Source organism: Leishmania major, chromosome 32 (assembly GCF_000002725.2).
Source record: "Leishmania major strain Friedlin complete genome, chromosome 32".
Taxonomy (NCBI): domain Eukaryota; phylum Euglenozoa; class Kinetoplastea; order Trypanosomatida; family Trypanosomatidae; genus Leishmania; species Leishmania major.
The window spans coordinates 176,857-194,626 of NC_007273.2; the positions used below are offsets into that span (position 1 = coordinate 176,857).

At 52.7% G+C, this 17,770-nt stretch overlaps 9 protein-coding genes across 9 annotated transcripts; 6 read left to right on the forward strand and 3 right to left on the reverse strand.

Annotated features, from left to right (window-relative positions):
• Positions 1-1,646: 1,646 nt before the first annotated feature.
• Positions 1,647-2,267, reverse strand: LMJF_32_0473 (conserved hypothetical protein; the record flags this gene model as incomplete). Its single annotated transcript, XM_001685309.1, has 1 exon — positions 1,647-2,267. One exon carries the CDS (start codon positions 2,265-2,267, stop codon positions 1,647-1,649), a length of 621 nt encoding a protein of 206 aa, XP_001685361.1.
• A 507-nt stretch (positions 2,268-2,774) lies between these two features.
• On the reverse strand, positions 2,775-3,080 carry LMJF_32_0477 (conserved hypothetical protein; the record flags this gene model as incomplete). The annotated part of the gene is made up of 1 exon (XM_001685310.1): positions 2,775-3,080. The coding sequence occupies one exon, from the start codon at positions 3,078-3,080 to the stop codon at positions 2,775-2,777; it is 306 nt and encodes a 101-aa protein (XP_001685362.1).
• Positions 3,081-3,539: 459 nt separating this feature from the next.
• LMJF_32_0480 (conserved hypothetical protein) lies at positions 3,540-4,691 on the reverse strand (the record flags this gene model as incomplete). The annotated part of the gene is made up of 1 exon (XM_001685311.1): positions 3,540-4,691. The coding sequence occupies one exon, from the start codon at positions 4,689-4,691 to the stop codon at positions 3,540-3,542; it is 1,152 nt and encodes a 383-aa protein (XP_001685363.1).
• A 1,906-nt stretch (positions 4,692-6,597) lies between these two features.
• LMJF_32_0490 (putative ras-related rab-4) lies at positions 6,598-7,209 on the forward strand (the record flags this gene model as incomplete). The annotated part of the gene is made up of 1 exon (XM_001685312.1): positions 6,598-7,209. One exon carries the CDS (start codon positions 6,598-6,600, stop codon positions 7,207-7,209), a length of 612 nt encoding a protein of 203 aa, XP_001685364.1.
• A 601-nt stretch (positions 7,210-7,810) lies between these two features.
• Positions 7,811-8,593, forward strand: LMJF_32_0500 (conserved hypothetical protein; the record flags this gene model as incomplete). Its single annotated transcript, XM_001685313.1, has 1 exon — positions 7,811-8,593. One exon carries the CDS (start codon positions 7,811-7,813, stop codon positions 8,591-8,593), a length of 783 nt encoding a protein of 260 aa, XP_001685365.1.
• A 546-nt stretch (positions 8,594-9,139) lies between these two features.
• Positions 9,140-10,231, forward strand: LMJF_32_0510 (conserved hypothetical protein; the record flags this gene model as incomplete). Its single annotated transcript, XM_001685314.1, has 1 exon — positions 9,140-10,231. One exon carries the CDS (start codon positions 9,140-9,142, stop codon positions 10,229-10,231), a length of 1,092 nt encoding a protein of 363 aa, XP_001685366.1.
• A 1,107-nt stretch (positions 10,232-11,338) lies between these two features.
• Positions 11,339-11,791, forward strand: LMJF_32_0520 (putative profilin; the record flags this gene model as incomplete). The annotated part of the gene is made up of 1 exon (XM_001685315.1): positions 11,339-11,791. The coding sequence occupies one exon, from the start codon at positions 11,339-11,341 to the stop codon at positions 11,789-11,791; it is 453 nt and encodes a 150-aa protein (XP_001685367.1).
• A 2,760-nt stretch (positions 11,792-14,551) lies between these two features.
• Positions 14,552-14,989, forward strand: LMJF_32_0530 (conserved hypothetical protein; the record flags this gene model as incomplete). Its single annotated transcript, XM_001685316.1, has 1 exon — positions 14,552-14,989. The coding sequence occupies one exon, from the start codon at positions 14,552-14,554 to the stop codon at positions 14,987-14,989; it is 438 nt and encodes a 145-aa protein (XP_001685368.1).
• A 1,142-nt stretch (positions 14,990-16,131) lies between these two features.
• Positions 16,132-17,667, forward strand: LMJF_32_0540 (conserved hypothetical protein; the record flags this gene model as incomplete). Its single annotated transcript, XM_001685317.1, has 1 exon — positions 16,132-17,667. The coding sequence occupies one exon, from the start codon at positions 16,132-16,134 to the stop codon at positions 17,665-17,667; it is 1,536 nt and encodes a 511-aa protein (XP_001685369.1).
• Between the last annotated feature and the right edge of the window lie 103 nt (positions 17,668-17,770).

A 17,770-nucleotide genomic window follows, 5' to 3' on the forward strand; every position in this document is an offset into this window, starting at 1 on the left:
AGCATATCAGTGGCGCATGTGAACCACGTCAGTCGTCGACAGAAAAAAACGGGGGATAGTTACGAGACGACAGTGACGTGCATAAAAGCATCCTCCGACCGGCACATAACTGCTAAGGCATGAGCTCCAAGCGAGCACGCCATCCCCTTTGCATAACCACAGTCACAGCACCACTGCTGCACCAAATAATAATTTTCTTTCGTCCACGTGACCATTCTGCCACGAGCAAGTCAAGAACTATGCGCACACACAATCGCAGTTCGCCTACCTCTGCTGCGCCACGGCTCAGCCCTGCTCGTCTAGGACAAGCCGTCCTGTCGCTGCATTGAGCCATGCTTCTACTGGGCACCTCTCGTCCTTCCTCGGATACGTGCTGCGCGATCGGCGCCAGACGGACCTGGCTGGACTGCATACCTTGATCCAAGCAGACCACCTCCGGGGTCCTGGTCGAGGGGCGGAGCCCCCTGGCGTCTGGCGTGCGGGTAATTAGGGGCAGGCCTAGGCGCGTGCCGGATGAGCTCAGCGAGGCAGTTGGCCAGCTGCAGGCCAGTGCCCTCGGAGACCCCCTGCACACCCTGCCTGTGTGCCATGCTTCTCCCTCCGTCGCCTCAGGCCGCGGCGTTCCTCAATGTGGTGCGGCGACTCTCCACATCGGAGTCTGGGGGACTCGGCGATGCAGCCCGGAGTGGTCCCCTCATGCTTCCGGCGTCTGCGCCACATCAGCCCACCCGGTCCGATGCAGGAGATGCCGCACGTTCCGCACACATGCACTTTGGGGCTCATCACTGTGCATCTCTGCGCGCCCCTCTCCACCATCGCCCGCGCCCTGCTCACCGCTCCATGCCTTGCTTGGGCGGGACACACCGTACCAGCGGTCATTCGCAGCGCGTGCGCGCGGGGCTCGCGTTTTCGGTGCCGGGGCCTGCCTCAGGGCAACGCTGCTGCCCGGGTGGCTCGCTGTCCCCCCATCTGGCAGTTCCGTTCATGCCACCAGGAGGTGCAGGGGTACCCCCACGGTGCCAGCGGTGTAGTAGGCAGCACACCATCGGCACCCCATGCGGTCACCTCCAGTCACCCGCCACTGCAGGAACCAACAGTGCGGACACCTGCACGCGCGCAACTGGGCAAGCATCGCCGGTTCCCGTCTTGTGAGCTCAGCATCCGTACGCTGGTGTCGCACGGTGGCCGCCAAGTAGCTTTTAGCGTCGCATGCCGCACCGTGTAGCGCGGTTCTGGGGAGCGCCGGCCTGGCGTTGGAGGTCGTTAGCCAGGTTTGTGATCGATTCAGTTGGCGTCGGTTCCCTCGGAATGGCCCATTTCGCAAGCTCGCCGGCATTGCCCATGTATTCGGATTCACAGTCACGGAAGACAAGCTAAAATCAGAAGTGCACGCGTCAGGCCAAAAGAGCCGAGATTTATTTCTCAGGACGTGGAAGTGTACGCACTATGGACAGAAATCTGCACATAAATTTGTCCCATTATAGTAGCAGCGCAATACAGCACAGCGTACACTGCAGCGTTGTTTGCTGTGGTTGACGCTAGTGTTGGTGTATTCTTGAGTTCAACCTGAGCGCACTTCGAAAGCATGATCATGTGCAATGTGCAAGTTCTCGCACACACTGCATCATGCCTTTCACCGTTACCGCCTAATCCGCATCATCATCCCGCACGCGCTTGCGGAACCTCTTGACGTGATGTCGCAAAAACGTCTGTTGATTTTCCGCGTCTTCTGCATCTTCGCAAATAAGGCGAACGTAAAACGATTCAAGGCCACAAAAAGGGCATTCAACGTCGATCTGTGACTTTAGATCGTTTGATTTGTTCAGTGTTGAAGCAGACACAACATGCCCGCATCCCCAGAAGCCGACAAAGGAGTGCACTCCTGAGACTGTGGAATAATCTGTAATGGGGCAACAGACGCTTCCATCGCTACCTATCTCATTCGCAATCTCTTTCACGTCTGTGAGCTTTTTTATGCAAAATTTGTCTTCCTTGTCCCCTACTGAGCCGTAACTACCCTCCTTACGATCGAGCAGATAGTTAATGACGCTCTGCTTCGAGAAGACATCACCAGCCCCGTCAAACACTACCGGCGCCTCTAGCGGTTGTAGAGAGAGCGCGCAGTGACTCCATCGCTCCACCGTTCGCGACTTTTGCGATGTTTTCTCCTTCGCTTGCCCTGACTCTAAGTCGGCAGCAGAGACATAAGCTCTTGACTTCTGAAGCAGCGAACGCTTGTTCGCGAGCGCCTGTCCATCGCCTCCCATACACTAGAGGCGGGAATATCACCGCAACTTCGTGGTTTTATCGGTCTACCGTCACTCATGCACGCTGAACGCCAATGTGCGACTACAGTGCAGCAAATGCGCCTTTTTTTTGCAGGGCACAGAAAATACGAGGGTAAAGAGAGACAGGTGGGGTCATGCTAAGGGCCACAACAAAGAGGGGAAAAGCAGAGTAGCGTTGGCAAGTTGCAAGGCTAAACAACAGTTACCCTTTCTGCACATCCAGCATTAAAGGCGGGAGCAACTAATGGGCAACTTAGTGTGTCCACAAAGGCCCTGTACATTGAGAGCACCAGTTTCTTTCTTTCGAAGCCTCGTCTTGGCTTACCTCACGAGAACGGGTATGTACGCAAAGCAAGGGAAAAGCAATAACTACATGCGCCACGAGAGACACGCTGCACAGAGAGAGCAACATATCCCCATCGAACAGTAGATATTGGCAAATAGTGAGATGACTTGAAAAAACAATAGAATTCGCAGAAGCTAGTGCTAATTTACATTGAGAATGGTGCACTTGCTTTCTCGAGGACTGAAATCGTAGTAAATGCAGTGGTGCGCAGAAGATTCATTGCCTTGCTCCTCGGCGCCGAAAATATTGGACAGCGGCTGCAGATGATCACGCAGAATCGTTGTCGGTTCCACTTTCGACTTCCATAATCGGATCCGTGAAACGGTTGACCCATGGCACCGTTTTATTTGATCGACAACAGCGTACAGTTGATCATTGGTATCGTACTCGGCCGTACTATCAAAGACCGACAAGCCTACCATTTTTGTCGTGATTGTAATCTTCATCGTTGTGTGCAAGAATCGAACCAAAAGAGTGAAGACATTATGCAAGAGTCTCCCTCGTCTTGAAGTTTCAGCGCTTAGAAACTCTAGAACGCATGAATATTGGCCAAGGAAGATAATGATGCATAGGATGAAGTAATACGATTAGTGACTTCAGAAACCGACCTGGAGCGCATCGTATTTTTTTTTGGTACGATGAGTACCCTTGCAAAACTCAGAGAAGAGCTACGGGTGGCCTTACAATAACCCCCAGCCAAGCAGATGAGATGACGAAAAATCCCACACCTGAGAAACGAAGAGAAGTGCTTAACATTGAAAGTATGTGTTTTTTTTTTTTCGGCTCCATGACTAACACAAGGCGAGGAGAGAGAGGGACAACAAAGGCGAATAAAAACTATCTTTGAGTCTCTCTACAGAAAGAACAAACGGAGATAACAGCAGTTGAGGAATAGATCACCACAGTCACATATTTTCGAGGCGAGACATTCGTCTTTCCAGCCCCTCGAGGCGCTCTATAATACGTGATTCTAACTCCTCGAGAAGTTTTGTAAATTGAACAAAGGCAGGCGTCACAGTATGCTGCTGTGGTTGCGGTGGCTGAATCGGCTGTCGACTGCCGCTGCCACCAGAATCAGCCGAGCTCATACTAGAAAGTCGCGTGGGAAACCCGTCCAAAGAGGAGTGCACTTCGCGCTCTGACAGATTCGATCGGTTCAAAGGCAGGGGTTCGGGCACAACCACCGGGTCCCACACCGTGCGCAGTAGAATCAAGTAACTCACTTCGCCACGGTAGACGGAAAGCCTCCATCGTTCATGATTGCCCCTCTTCTGACACTCCTCAGTACAGTAAAGTGTTGTGCGGTGAAACTTTTTGCCCTCGTGAACGAGGACTTTACCGCTGCCAAGCGTCCCGACCCAAGTGTGTCCGAGAAACTTCGTATTAGCGGGAGCGATACCCTCCGCTCGTGTAATGTATGCCATTCCGTTCCAGCAGTCCGTTGGATGCTCGGCAAAAACACCCATGTAACATTTCTGCAGCTCAACATTCGGGGTCTCCAAATTCTGTAGAAGAGAAAGCAAATCACGGTCACCTATCAGCGAGGAAGCTCCTGCCCAGTACGGTGTTTCACAGTCGGTGTTTCCTTCCTCTGGCTTCACTTTTTTGGGAAACTGACATCGCTTTCCCGAGTAGTGCATAACAGAATCACCCGCGCTGGAGAACACACAATCACCACTCAACATGGAACTCTCTTCCTCCGGCTCGGGACCATATTTTCCCACCAAGATCGCAAAAAGCTGCTCTTCCTCACCGCGACACTCGCGTAGCAGCTTCTCCACATTGCACAGTTTTTGAGGATTGTACTTCCTGTAAAACCTGTAAAGGCGCTTGTAGTAGCTTCTGCGGATACCCTCGTTGGCAGTGTCCCCGCCGTCCTGAGCAGCATATCCCGAGTTGCTTTCTCGGGATTCCCAGCCTGGCTCACTCGTGTGAGAGAATCGCTGCGACGCGGCATTGTGCTGCTCATGAAAGGTCGACTCTGGATGGAATGAAACGGTCCGTGCATCTCGAGGCGGATTCTTCCCCTCTGACGCAGTGGCACCTGACGCATTCATTTCCTGGGAGCTGAAAAAAAGGTAGCCGAAAAAATTCAGCCACAGAAAAGAGAGACGAGGAGAAGATAAAGGAGTGAAGTAAAAAAAAAAGAGATTGTAACAGAAGCATCGTTTTGGAATGAAAAAAAAACGCTGCAAGATACCTCCATACTCTCAAAGAGAGCTTCTCTTGCGTCAATATTCTTCCTCGATGCACACCTGTTGAATTTTCGATGCAAGTTGTACAATATTATCAGTGAAGAGGGCCGACGTCGAGAATCCGCTTCGCTTCTTGCGGCAGCGTTGGCACATTTAAAAAAAGTTCATTGGATCTCAGGGAACGAACCAATCAAAAGAGCTAACTGCCCGACATTGAGGTTCCATTGAGAAGCGTAAAGACAGAAAGTAGCGTTTCATTCAACCCCTTGTGTAGATTGAGCGCACTCGCTCCATAGCCTTTCGAGTCATCGTGGTTACTCCCCACCCTTCAGAAATCGGACGCTGTGGCCATCTACTCACCCATTCCATTACATCATTTATCCGACCGTGCCGCGCGGCAGAGATCACACAAAGCGGAAGCACAACTAGTTAACGCACATATTTTCACTTTTAGGTAACCATTCTGTCATAGAGCATGGGTTCAGCACCACCCCACCCGGCCTGTTCCAGGCCCATCGCGTGGCGCGCCGCAGTAGACACGTGTTACGGCAATGCGCCGACTCAGCCATCGCAGTACGGATACTGCCTCAAGCTCCACCCACCCGCCGCTCCGAAGGTCGCCTCACAGCCACTCCCATCATGCCGGTGGCCACCTGGTGCATCCCGCCGCGGGGTGACCCGGACCCCCACCAGCAGGCAGCCAGGGGCGCGTGAGGTGCGTTCCAGTCACGCTGACACTTTGCGCATTATATGGATGGCGCAGATGTGCTCAGTGTCGCCGGTCACCCTAAAGTAACGCCACCCAGGACCCGGGCGCCGACATCAGCGGCGATTAATCGCACTAGCCCTCTCCCCATGTCGTAGGTGCTTGACCCTGTCACCACCAGAGGTAGTAGTGCGCTGGCAGCTGAGAAGGGGGAAGAAGGGGGGCTGCCCGGCTTCACCAGAGGGAGTGGGGCACTGGAATCTGTGATATCACGCATCGAGGTCTCCTCCCCCCCCCCGTCAGCAGGGCGTGCAAGCGGCGCGCAGATTTCTCGAAGAGGCTGTTGTGTTGGAGTACACTGTTCTTTGTGAAGAGTCGCTGCAATCGTCCTTATGGGAGGAGGGCAGGGTCTGTTTGCTGAAAAGGTTCGCGTTAGTTGTTCAGTGTATGCCCCTGCGAGGTGGTTGATCGCCACGGTAGTTGCTTTTTCTGTGGAGAAGTACCAGGCGGTGTGTAATGGTGGAGAGTGTACAGAAGATGCAGCATTTTCGCAGCGCTCGCCCGAACCAAGGGCAGGAAAGAACGAGTTTTTTATTGGGTTCCTGCAAAAAGAATACTACCGGGGCATGTCGTGCACATTTCAGCAGGAAAATGTGGCACTGCAGGGAATCGCCTCAGCTGACTGCAACGCAGTTCTCAAGAAACACGCAAAGCAATTTGGTGGTTTTTTTTTAGAAACAAGACTGTTAGTCACTCTTCACAGTTAAAAGTGCGCTTCTACCACGGAAAGCGATGGACACGGTGGACAGATGTTCTGGCTGCACTGCCGTCTTCTTTTTGGAGCTTCAAAGGACTGATGTCAATCAACCTTTTTTCTGCACCCGCCTTTTGGTTTGCTTTCTTTTCGTGTAAGCACCTTGCTGCCAGTTGAGAGCATTCGAGCTCAACGACACTTCATTCTCGTCCCGCTGGCTACCCACATTACACCGCCGTAGCTGGCAGGAAACCTACGTACACGTCTCTGTTTGCCTTGGCTTTACGCTGGGAAAATTTGCTGAAAAGATGGCGGACAAGTATCAGCAGTTGATGAAACTCATTGTCATCGGAGACAGTGGCGTGGGCAAGTCGTGCCTGCTGCACCGATTCATTGAGGACACTTTTTCTGAAGAGCAGACGCAGACCATCGGCATTGAGTACGGTGCGAAGATTATCGACGTGGGCGGAGCAAAGGTCAAGCTGCAGATCTGGGACACAGCTGGCCAGGAGCGGTACAAGTCGGTGACGAGAAGCTATTATCGTGGTGCCACGGGATGCCTCATCGTCTACGATGTCAACAATAGAAGCTCGTACGAAAGTGTTCCGCAGTGGTTAAGCGACGTACGACAGCTAGCAGGAAGCGATGTCGTAGTAATGCTCATCGGAAATAAAATGGATCTGACGAAAGGGAATAGCGTTCGCGCAGTCCAGCACAACGAGGCATCTTTGTATGCGCAGCAAAATGGTCTGCTGCACTTTGAAACTTCCGCAGCTACGGGCGAGTTTGTTTCTGAAGCTTTCCTGAAAGTCGCCAAAAGTGCCGTGTCCTTGGCGAGCGCTGCGGAGCCAGAGAGCGACACCCAGCTGATCCAGGATAACACAGCAAACAACTCATACCTTTCGTCGTGCTCTTGCTAACTCTGCTGCTCTGTGTTTTTTGAACTGCGCTCGCTTGAACTCCGCTGCGGAAACGCTCCATGCTGCATATTTTTCTATTTGATTCACTCTCAGCGCTTTTATATTGCTCTGAATGCTGCATTTTGGTGTTTCGTTCCTTTTTTGTAGCTAAGTATGCTGTTTTTCTTGTTTGCCATTCATGACCGTGTTTCATGCGAACAGACACACTCGAAAAAAAAAACGGTTGTTAATGTTGAGTAAAGAGAATGAGGCCGCTGTAGCACTTTGGCCCTCGGTGGCGTGAAAAAGCAGAGCTCTTGTTGACCGCTTTGCCAGCAGCAGCCGTGGGTGGCAGCGTAATCAGCCCTGGCGAACAGGTGTATGGCTGTTTCTTGCAATCAGCGCAGGAATGTGTGTATTTTGCGATGGAATGCCTATTGAGCAGCTCATCTGCCTGCCTTGAGTGTATTCACTCTAGTTCTCGACAAACTGCACTTCTCTGTCTGACCGCTTGATGACGGGTGCGTTCTCTTTATTTTTTGCTCATGAGCGAACGGCGCGTCTTCATGTCGAATGCGTCTATAAAGGACCCGATATCACAATTTCGCGGTTGTGTGCCCTAATGCCTGCCAAGAGTGCTAAGTCAAAGACGCAGACGCTTCGTGACGAGCGAAAGCTCGGTGTTGAGAAGCTTGTAGAGCTGGTTTTCATCGGACGTCCACGAACGCTGAGCTTTTCCCACCGCTCGCTGGGAAGCCTGCGGCATCCGTACTCGAGTCTCATTTGCGAGACGTCTGCTGCTTGTGCCTCTACTCAAGACAAAATTATGTACTTATTGGAGGTATTTTTAGAGGCCAAAGCTGAAAAGAAAGCCTGGATGCGCGTGGAGCGCATTTTCGATTCTATGCTCGGAGATGCCTTGATGGAGAAAATGAAACTCGGACTTTTGCTCTCCTCTGAGCTCTTACAGCGTTTTGAGGTGCTGTGGATTCGCCTTGGTGGTGTCAATGGCGGCTTTATTTTCGAGGATGCCTACAAGCAGTTTCACCAGCATCTGTATTTTACTCTTTTCGGGATCGAGCAGATGACATTATTGCCGGCAACGATGCAGTTTATTCTGGAAGACTATCAGTACGATTCACATGACAAAAGTGGGATTGACTTCGGCAGCTTTGCCCATTCGATGCTCGAATTAGCTGATAACTGGGCTGGAAGTCGTGAGGTGACGGATTATGTTGCATTCATGGACAAAATTATTGAGTGCTACCCAGCCAGCGCAGTGAAGCCATGCAAGACACATGCGCCAGATGAGCTCACTCTGAGCAAGGATGCTTTCTTCCGGGGTGGAGTGGTGGTTCCCAGGGTGGAGGGCGAACAAATTGTCTACCATAGAATAACTCTTTAGCTCTTGCCGTTTTCAGCGGCATTTTCACGGATGTAAACTATTTGGAAAAGTAGCAGCATCTAGCCCTTTTTTTTCGCAGGCAGTGCTCCGTTTTTCGCTTTTGACACTTGCCATTTTGTGACTGTGTAAATCTTATCTGCTGTTTTTGTTGAGACGCACAAATGAAAAAAAGCTAAGTCTATGAGATGAAGTTTTCGGAGAAAAAAACTGCCTTGAACCCCTATGGATGTCGGTAAGCAGAGGGGCTGGCTGTTACGAAAAAAAGCCGATTTTCGGCTATGTTCTCGGGACTTGTAGGAAGAGACCAACACTTGCTAGTCGAAACAAGCAGGATACACGCAATCTTACTTTGAAATCTACTACACTTTTCTCTTTTCCACTTCCATCTCTCTGTCTCCAGGCTCCATTGCACTACTCTCAACCTCGTGTTTGCGTTTGACATACAGCCTTTGCTGCCCTTTTTTGTTGCTCTGTTTTTCTACTTGTTTTCTTGCGCATTGGTTTTCATTCGTTGTTTTTCTGCTGGTGTTACTCGAGGGCCGAATCATGGCGCCTCTACCCCCAAAGCCACACTCAAAAAACCGCCTTGAGCAGCAGCAGCTGCCGCACATCTATGCTCGGTATTCGCCGCTGTCTGTTTCCGCTGTCTTCTTTGTTCTGGCAGTTGCTGCTATCCCGATCGGCGTCGTCGTAATTGTGAGCGGGGATCTAACGACACGACTTGATTTTCGCTACGATCATATCAACAGCTATAAGTTTGTAATGGGGGCAGCTGACGAGTACGCCGTTAATTTTCCATTCAATGGCACCACCTACTCTTCCGGTGTCAAAACGCGACTCATGTTCTCTTTGTCTCAGAGTCTAACAGCTCCGGTGTACATGCAGTATCGCCTCACCCCATTCTTTCAAAACTACCGCTACTTTACCGCATCCGTAGACTACGTGCAGCTTAGCGGTAGAGGGTCTGCAGGTTCAACGCTGTGTGCCCCATTCCGCTTTCCTGGAGAGGCAACTGGCGATCAAGTCTCCGGCTACTATAACCCGTGTGGTGCCTACCCGTGGGCTATATTCAATGACAGCATCAGTCTGTATAGGATCGACGGCACACTCATCTGCGACGGTAGCGCCTTCACGGCCAACGGAACGAGTCTGGCGCCAAATAACAAGTGTGTGAAGTCTGGCATCGCTCGTCCAAGTGACGTCAAAGCGAGATACAGGCCTCCGAGCGAGATACCCGGCAACGGTCCGATGTGGAGTGCTGGCGGTAACACCTCAGCCACTGATCCATATCTCCGAGAGGGCTACTACTACAAAGAGCCTGGGCACAAGATCCCACTCAGCACTGATGAAGACTTGATAGTGTGGCTGGATCCGGCCTTCACGTCTGATGTGACGAAAAATTACCGTATTCTCAACGTCGATTTGCCGGCCGGTGACTATTACTTCGAGATTACGGAGCAATACCCGACTGCGCCATACGCATCGCAGAAGTTTGTGCAACTCGCGACTCGATCATGGATCGGGGGTAGAAACCATGTTCTCGGCTCTCTGCTGATAATCATGGGTGGCATGGCCTTTATCATAGCAGTGACACTTCTTTCAATGAAATGCTTGATCATGCAAGGGTATACACAGTAGTGCTTGTGCTCGGGTCCCCACCCGATGCTCACTATTCGGTTACCTTGTGCTGCAGACGTTCATGATGCTGCCTTTCTCGTGAAGCCATCATCAATAGAGCAGTTTTACCTTCAGCTGCTTTTGTTTTCTCTATCGTGGGTGCGTCACGCATGAGCATGCATCTTGTGTGGGACGCTTTCCCCATGGCTTGCTCTTGCGTTTGCTTCCCCCTTGTTCTCCCTTGCCGAGTGACGTTGTTAAGGTGTGGTTTCTGCGTTCCTCGATCGCGCCGAGAAGGACCGAAAAAAAGCGAAGCAGTTGTATGAGCTCTTTCTCGCATTTGGTGAAAGACGAATCGGGTTCTTCTAGCGCTACTTGTTCACTCTCGCTACTCATCCCCGCCTCGCTCTCTTTTTGTTTGCCGCGTGTTTTTCACCGCCCTTCGCGGTGCCTTTTCACTTCTTGTGCGAACCGATTGCGTTTCAAAATCTTCGTGAGCTCCTTATGCTGAGGGTAGCTGAATAAATGCTATGCTGTTCCTCTCTGTTTCCTTTTCTTGCTAGGCACTGATAGTATTGGCTTATTGTATTTTTTTTTTTGCCTTTACAGCCGCGGTTTTCTTTACGGGCGAGCCAGCGTTTTCACTTTCTTTTTTTCCCCATCGAGCGATGGAGAGCGGTATCAGCGGAGGCGTGATCTACCTCACCCTCTGCCTCACGGATCGCCCATCTACCTCCGTACACGATCAAAATGAAAAGCAGCAGCACCGTTTTCCATCTTCCCCACTCCCAGGCAAAAGTGCGCAACAGTATTACACCTTTCGGTGGTGCTGATCATTGAAAGCAAAGAGCGAACCTTGTGTACATGCAAAAGCACATGAAGAGGACCGCATCCTTTGCTTAGCCTTGAAGTGCCGAACCCTGTCATGAACTTTTGCGAACTCAGTGCCCCTCTACGCGCCCTCTTTTCACTTTCCCTCGCGTCCCATTCTTGTATTTGCGAACCATGCCGTTCTCTCTCCCGCGTAGCATAACAGCAGAAAAACCCTATTCTGTTGTCTCCAAAGCATAAAGAGAAAACAGCCACACCCCCTCATACACCCTTTTCATCTTCTCAGAAACTAGCACCATGTCGTGGCAGGCATACGTTGATGACAGCCTTATCGGCAGCGGCAACATGCACAGCGCTGCTATTATCGGAGCCGCTGACGGCAGCTACTGGGCGTACGGCGGTAGCTACGTTCCGCAGCCGGAAGAGGTGCAGCACATCCAGAAGTGCTTGTCCGATTTCTCGTTCGTGCAGTCCTCTGGTGTGAACATTTACGGTGTCAAGTTCTTCGGCCTCCAGTGCGGCACCGACGGTGACTGCAAGTACATCTTCTTCAAGAAGGGTGCAGCCGGCGGGTGCATTTACACCACAAAGCAGGCATTCATCGTTGCCGTATATGGGAACCCCGGTGATACCTCCTCGCTTCAGCAGGATCTTGAGAAGAACACAGCTCACGCGGTCACCGTGAACCCTGCGGACTGCAACACTACAGTGAAACGCATAGCGGATTATCTCATCAAGCTCGGCTACTAATTACCAGCGGTGTAGCCTACAAAAAGGAAAATCACTCAAGCCGAAAGAATGGGCTTTTCCGGCGCCGCAAGAGCGGACGCGTGCGCCACGACATGGACCTTGCCTAAACCACTCTGCACCTGCATTTAGACAGTGCATGCGTCGCAACTACCCATCTGTTTACCTCACGCTATCCCCTCCACCCTTTTTTCGCTGTGACCCTATTCTGCCCTCCTTCGCTGGTTTCACCTGTGCGCTTTGATGTTCGACCATTCTCTGCGCTTTCGATGTGCATGCGATGCTCCGGTAGATTGCGCTGCGCCCCTCAACAGAGGTGTTGGTGGTTCGATATGGTGGAGAGAGGCTGCGAGAGTCAAGTGGTGTGGGCCTACTTGCTGGAGGAGGAACCCGGGGTGAAGGTTCGTGCTGCATTTCGCTTCACGGCTGGTTCATAATTCCCATTGGCGGTTCTACTTCGCGCCAGCGCGAAGACTACTGTCGTTCTTTCGCTCTTTGCTTGTGTGCAGTGAGGGGAAGGGAAGGGCGGAGGAAGAGTGATGGGCTCGCGCACAGACAATCTCACGTGATTTCCGCCTTGTGTGTCCTCTTCCCGACTGGATACTCGCGGCAAATCCCCGACTTCGTTTGCGTTTTAGTGCTTCTTCGTCAGTTTCTTTCCTTTGTACCGTGTCTTACCCTCTCCTTTTATAGCCCCTTCGCTGTGCTTCTTTATATTTGGCGTGATCTCTCTTCTTTTCCTTTGTTCGCGGACGAGTTGAAACGCTTTGTGCGCCGTTCATTCTGTTCTTTTCCATCTCGATTGCGGGTTTTGATGGGCTTGTGCGTTCGCGTGTGCGCGCTTGTGCAGGTGCGTGCTATGGATGAAGATACCAGAGAATACTGTCCTTCAAAGATAACAGGGGAAAACAACACCGAAAAAAAGAAAAAAAATGAGAAAGCCATGATGCATAGTTGTCAAATGCCCCGTGCCACCGGATGATTCTTCCGTTCTTTTTTTTTATCTCGTTTCTACCTTTCTCGAATGAGCTGGAGACATGAGGGAAGCTGACGTTTTCCTCAAGGCGGATTCACGGAGGCGATGCAACAACAGCAAGAACAACGCATTGGAAGGCAGTACGTGCCGCGACTCGTCAACATACTGTCTTCAGAGTAAAAGGCTGCTCGTCGCTAGTGTTGACAGCGACAGCACACTCTTGTAAGTCGGAAGCCGAACTCTGCGTCACTCATCCACTCCTCTACCTGTCAAGAGGTGGGAGACCCAATTCAGGGGGAAAACGTCCCCGGCACTCCGAAGACGTTCTGAAGAGCCTCATGTTTCTCCTTCACTCTCTTCCCTCCCACTGCCTCTCCTCCCTTCGCGGTGGCCACGTCTCCTGCCTGCGCTCACTGCGCGAAAAAAAAAGTAATGGTACATCGAGAGGGAAACACGGAAAGCGTCAACGGTGCTCAGAAGTCTATCTTCAACAGCTGCAATCTGTTCTGCGCCCTCCAGTGACACCTACTTTTTTTTTCCTCTCTTTTTCCTGCCGTATCGTCTCACTGTGTGTAGCTTTACCGGCTTTTTTTTTTCTGCACCTAGTCCTTCTTTTCCGGGCTTCTGTGTTGGGCGCTTTGCCGGCTCGACAAGCGCGCTGGTGTCCCGAGGGTGAAGCGCTCAGAGAAAGGATTGTCATAATCGAGCGGGAGCACGGAGGTCGGATCTCATACACAATTTCAAAACTATTACTTCAAGTGTAACTCTCTTTTTTTTACTCTGCTTAAACTGCTCTTTGCCTCGGCACTTGTACCCGTCGCGCTCTCTTCGCTCGGCAGCAGACAAGCAGAGGGGGGCGCGCACACGCACACAAAGAACCATTAAAGAAGTGTAACAAGGCACCACATACACGGAAGCGAACGTGTCCATGTTTTCTAGTCCCCCGCCAGTGGCCCCACTTGGCGCGTCGATGCCACCACTGTTGATGCACCACTGCTACCACAACGTCCTGTGCAAATGCGGCGCCGTAGTGTGTACGCAGTGCTCGCGTGTGTGCATGGCGTGTGACTGCCACGTGTGTCCCCACTGCCTTCCTTTCAATATGCGCCACTGCAAAAGCTGCTGCATCGTATGCTTTCGCAACTGCAGGCACAACTTGTGACATGCCTGCAGACATCGCCGTCCATCATCCATCCTTGCTTTTGCTGTGTATGATCTCGTGGATTGCTTTCTTGACATTGTGGGCAAGAATGTGTTCCGATATCAGGCGGCGCCCCGCTGCGGCGCGGGCACCGTGTCCATTCACAGGAGCGCCTTCCTTATACAGCAACAAACAAAGATGAAAGTCACTAACAACACGGATATGCTAGGTCTCGGCAACTGCTCAGATCGTCGTGGTGCGCCACCACGCGTGCAAAAGGCGTTTCTTCGCGGGCGAGGATCGTGTGTCTCTTTGACGCCCTTGCTCACCGAGTCCTTCGATCTTGTGTCTGGGTGCCTTCTTTTCTTCGCTCCCTTACGGCTGTTGCTGCTGCCTTTCTCTACCTCTCTTCCGTCTCCTCTTCTATTCTTCACCCTCTCACCGCCATTTTCTCCCGCCTGGCGGCTGCGCTAGTTGTCCCTTGCAGTCACTCAAGACGCGCACTAGCGCAGAGTTGGCACCTACGAGCTTGCCCAGGTGAGTGTAAGAGCGGCACACTCAATTGCCCTCTCCCCTCTTCCGCATTCAGTGGCCGCCATTTTTGTGCCTCAAAGTCCTGCGTAGCGAATTTTGCTGACACGTCGCCATGTTGGTCCGCAGTATCACCAAGTGCGTTGTCCCGCTCATCAAGGCGACGAGCTACACGAGCTCCTACATTGTGGAGCATCCACCCACCCCTGTGAGGCTCACTTCCATGCTGCCTCTCCACAACAAGTCCATGCCCACACCACTTCTCGACCCCGAACGGCTGCAGGAGATTAGCTGTGGTACCGGTCAGCCAGCTCAGCGTGGCCGCCGAAAGCCGCTTGTGTGGAAGCGCCGAAAGCCCTGGTTTGACCACCAGTGGTCACTCGACCTGCAACGCATCAAGAAAGGCCCTGAAACGCCTCACTTCCCTGACGGTACCCCGTTTACGCAGATCCGCTCTTTTCAGTCATTTGCAGGGCGCTCCTGGAAGATCAACGCTGGCCGCCGGCGCAAGATTCGCCTGTCGCTGAAGCGTGGTCGCAGGAAGCTGCTGTAACCGCGGCACCGAGGGTTAGTGAGCCAGAGATTCGTAGCATGTTACGTGTTTCTCGCTGAGCCTTTTTTCGTGTGCTATGTGGACAGCTGGATGCGTCTCTGTCTTGTCGCTGAAGGGTGCGACGACAGGCTGGTGCAAGAGCCTGCTTTTATGGGGCGCGAAGCCTGTGCTGTCTTTGGTGACGCGAAACAGGCAGAAGGCGTATAGCTACAGGGTGCTACTGCCAGTTCGTTGACGGCCTCGGTGTTTTTGTGTGTTCCTGTTGCCTCACATCTGTCTGGGTATTGGGTTTGTGCTGGGGTGGTCTCTTTGCGGTTCGGTTCTTTTTCACATCGTTTGCGCTAGTAGTGGAGAGAGGCAAACCGCAAAACCAATAAAATCGAAGAGACATGCTGTCAGCCGCGCTGTAGCACATCGCGTTGAGCTGCGCCTTAGGTTGATGCGCTGGAGCAGCAAGGGAAGGGGAAAGGATGTTGGATGTGGTGTGTTCCTCCTCCAGTCAGCACCAGAGTGCCTGACAACAGCCTCCCACTCCTTTCTTTGTGATGAGAAGTACGGTCCTGAGCGTCGCCTGTCGGTTGCACAGGAGACATAGCCCCGCATATTATTTGCCCATCTCCGTGCGTGCGGGTGCGCACTGGAAAACCGAGGCAGACTGGAATACTTCGCAGCAAATGACAGTTATTATTTCTCGTTGTGGGGGCAGTTGATACCGAATGACCGCTATTTTCGACGCCTTCATATCTTTTCCATTTTTCTCATGCTCTTCTCCGTGCTTTCCCTTGCCTCTTCCCGTGTTCACGGCGTTGTGCTTTTCCTGTTCAATGATCTCCCATCTGAACCGTTGCAGCACACCGCACGTGCCACTCTCCGTAAGCGGTAAAGATCGGTGCTGTAGTGGCGCACCGTGCCTTACGGCCCACATCCCCTTTCCCTCCCCTTCATTTCGGCGTGTTGCTGGCCTCTTCGCATGCTTTGCCGCGTGCATTTTGTTTTCGCTCGCTGCCGCCAATTTATTTAGTGAATTCTGATTGCCGCACGCACGTGCATCGGTCTGCTTCGTGTTCCATATTCAGAGTGTATCTCTTTTCTGTTTTTTTTTTCTCCGCAGCTCCTCTTGCTCCCCTTGTTTCTCTGCGCAGATGACCATGATGTGGCGATGCAGAGGCTTCAAGCTCTGCGCCGCCATCGTCCTCGCACTAATGGCGGTGCTGTTGATGAGTAGCGCTTCCGCCGCAGAAACCAGCTGTGGCTTCAGCACCCAGCGCGTGCAGTGCGGCGACTTTGCATGCGACAAGGAGGCGAAAATTTGTATTGCGTGTCGTGCGGACGGCGACTGCTACCCTGGCGCGATGCGCTGCGACGTGAGCTCGAGGAAGTGCAAGATGCGCAGCTTCACCTCCCTCTTCGGAGTGCGCACTATCCTTGCGATGCTGAGCGTTTTCGTTGTCTGCTCCATTGCCGTGCTCGCTGGCGTCGGTGGTGGCGGCATTCTGGTGCCCTTGTTCTGTGGACTAATGGAGGTCCCCATGCAGTCCGGAGTGGGGATGTCACAGTCCGCTATTTGCGGACAGAGCACGCTCAACATCTACTTGGCCATCCAGCAAAGGCACCCCGACTCTAGCTGGGATCGTCCGTTGATTAATTACCAGTATCTGAGCCTGCTTCTGCCGCTCGGCCTCATCGGCACCTTAATTGGTGGAGTTCTGAGTAAGCTCTGCCCTGATGTGCTGCGCCTCATCCTTCTCCTTGTGCTGCTCTCCGTTGTGCTGTACCGCAGTTGGGAGACGATGAAGAAGCAGTACCGGCAGGACACGGACCCGATGCATGTGACTGTGGAGGCGAGCGACGCGAATGCGACGTCGCATCAAAAGAGCTACGACAGCACTGGCAAGAGTCAGAGCCGCGAGCTGACCGAGACGGCTGGCGGTGCCAAGAAGGTGTTAGGCGAAGACATCGCGGTTTTGCCGACGCCGGAGCAGAGCCCACCGTCTATCGAGCGCCCGCCGCAATCGCAATACCCGCAGCAGGAGCTCTCTATGAACTTTGCCTGCTTCCTGGTGCTGCTGCTGTTCAACATTCTCCGGACGTACACGGTGTGCGGCGGCTTCCTATATTGGCTGTGTGTGTTGGTTCCCGTAGCCTTTTTGAGTGTCGTGTTCTACTTCAACCGTGAGAAGCTGCGCAAGCTGGCGGAGTCTGACCCGGCGCAGATGACGTTCACCTGGACTGAACGAAACTCGGTGACTTACCCGATGGTGGCGGTGCTTGCAGGTGTGTCAGCGGCCATGCTTGGCATCGGCGGTGGCCTTGTTCTGGGGTTTGTGCTGAACGAGGTGGGTATAGCGCCTCAAGAAGCATCGGTGACGAGCGGTATGACCACCTTCTTCATTGCCTTCTCGTCTGTGCTGCAGCTCCTCATCACGGGTAGCCTTGTCGTTGACTTTGGCGTCGTCTTCTGCATTGTCGGGCTATGCAGCAGCGCCTTGGGCCAGCTAGTACTCATGAATTACATTAAGAGGCGCGGCCTGAACTACCTCATCATTGGCTCTCTCGTCTTCGTCGTTGGTGGCTCGCTGGTTGCGCTCGGTGGCTACGGTATCTACAGCGCCGTCATCTCCACCCAGACAGGCGGCTCCGTGCTGGCGTTTGGCCGCCTCTGTGCGAAAGCGAAGTAGACAGTCAAGCGTACCGGAAAGAGCAGCCAGAACGCAAAAAGAGGCAAACGCGTACGCGTTCCCCCCCCCCCCCACACACACACACACTTTGATGACCGTTCGC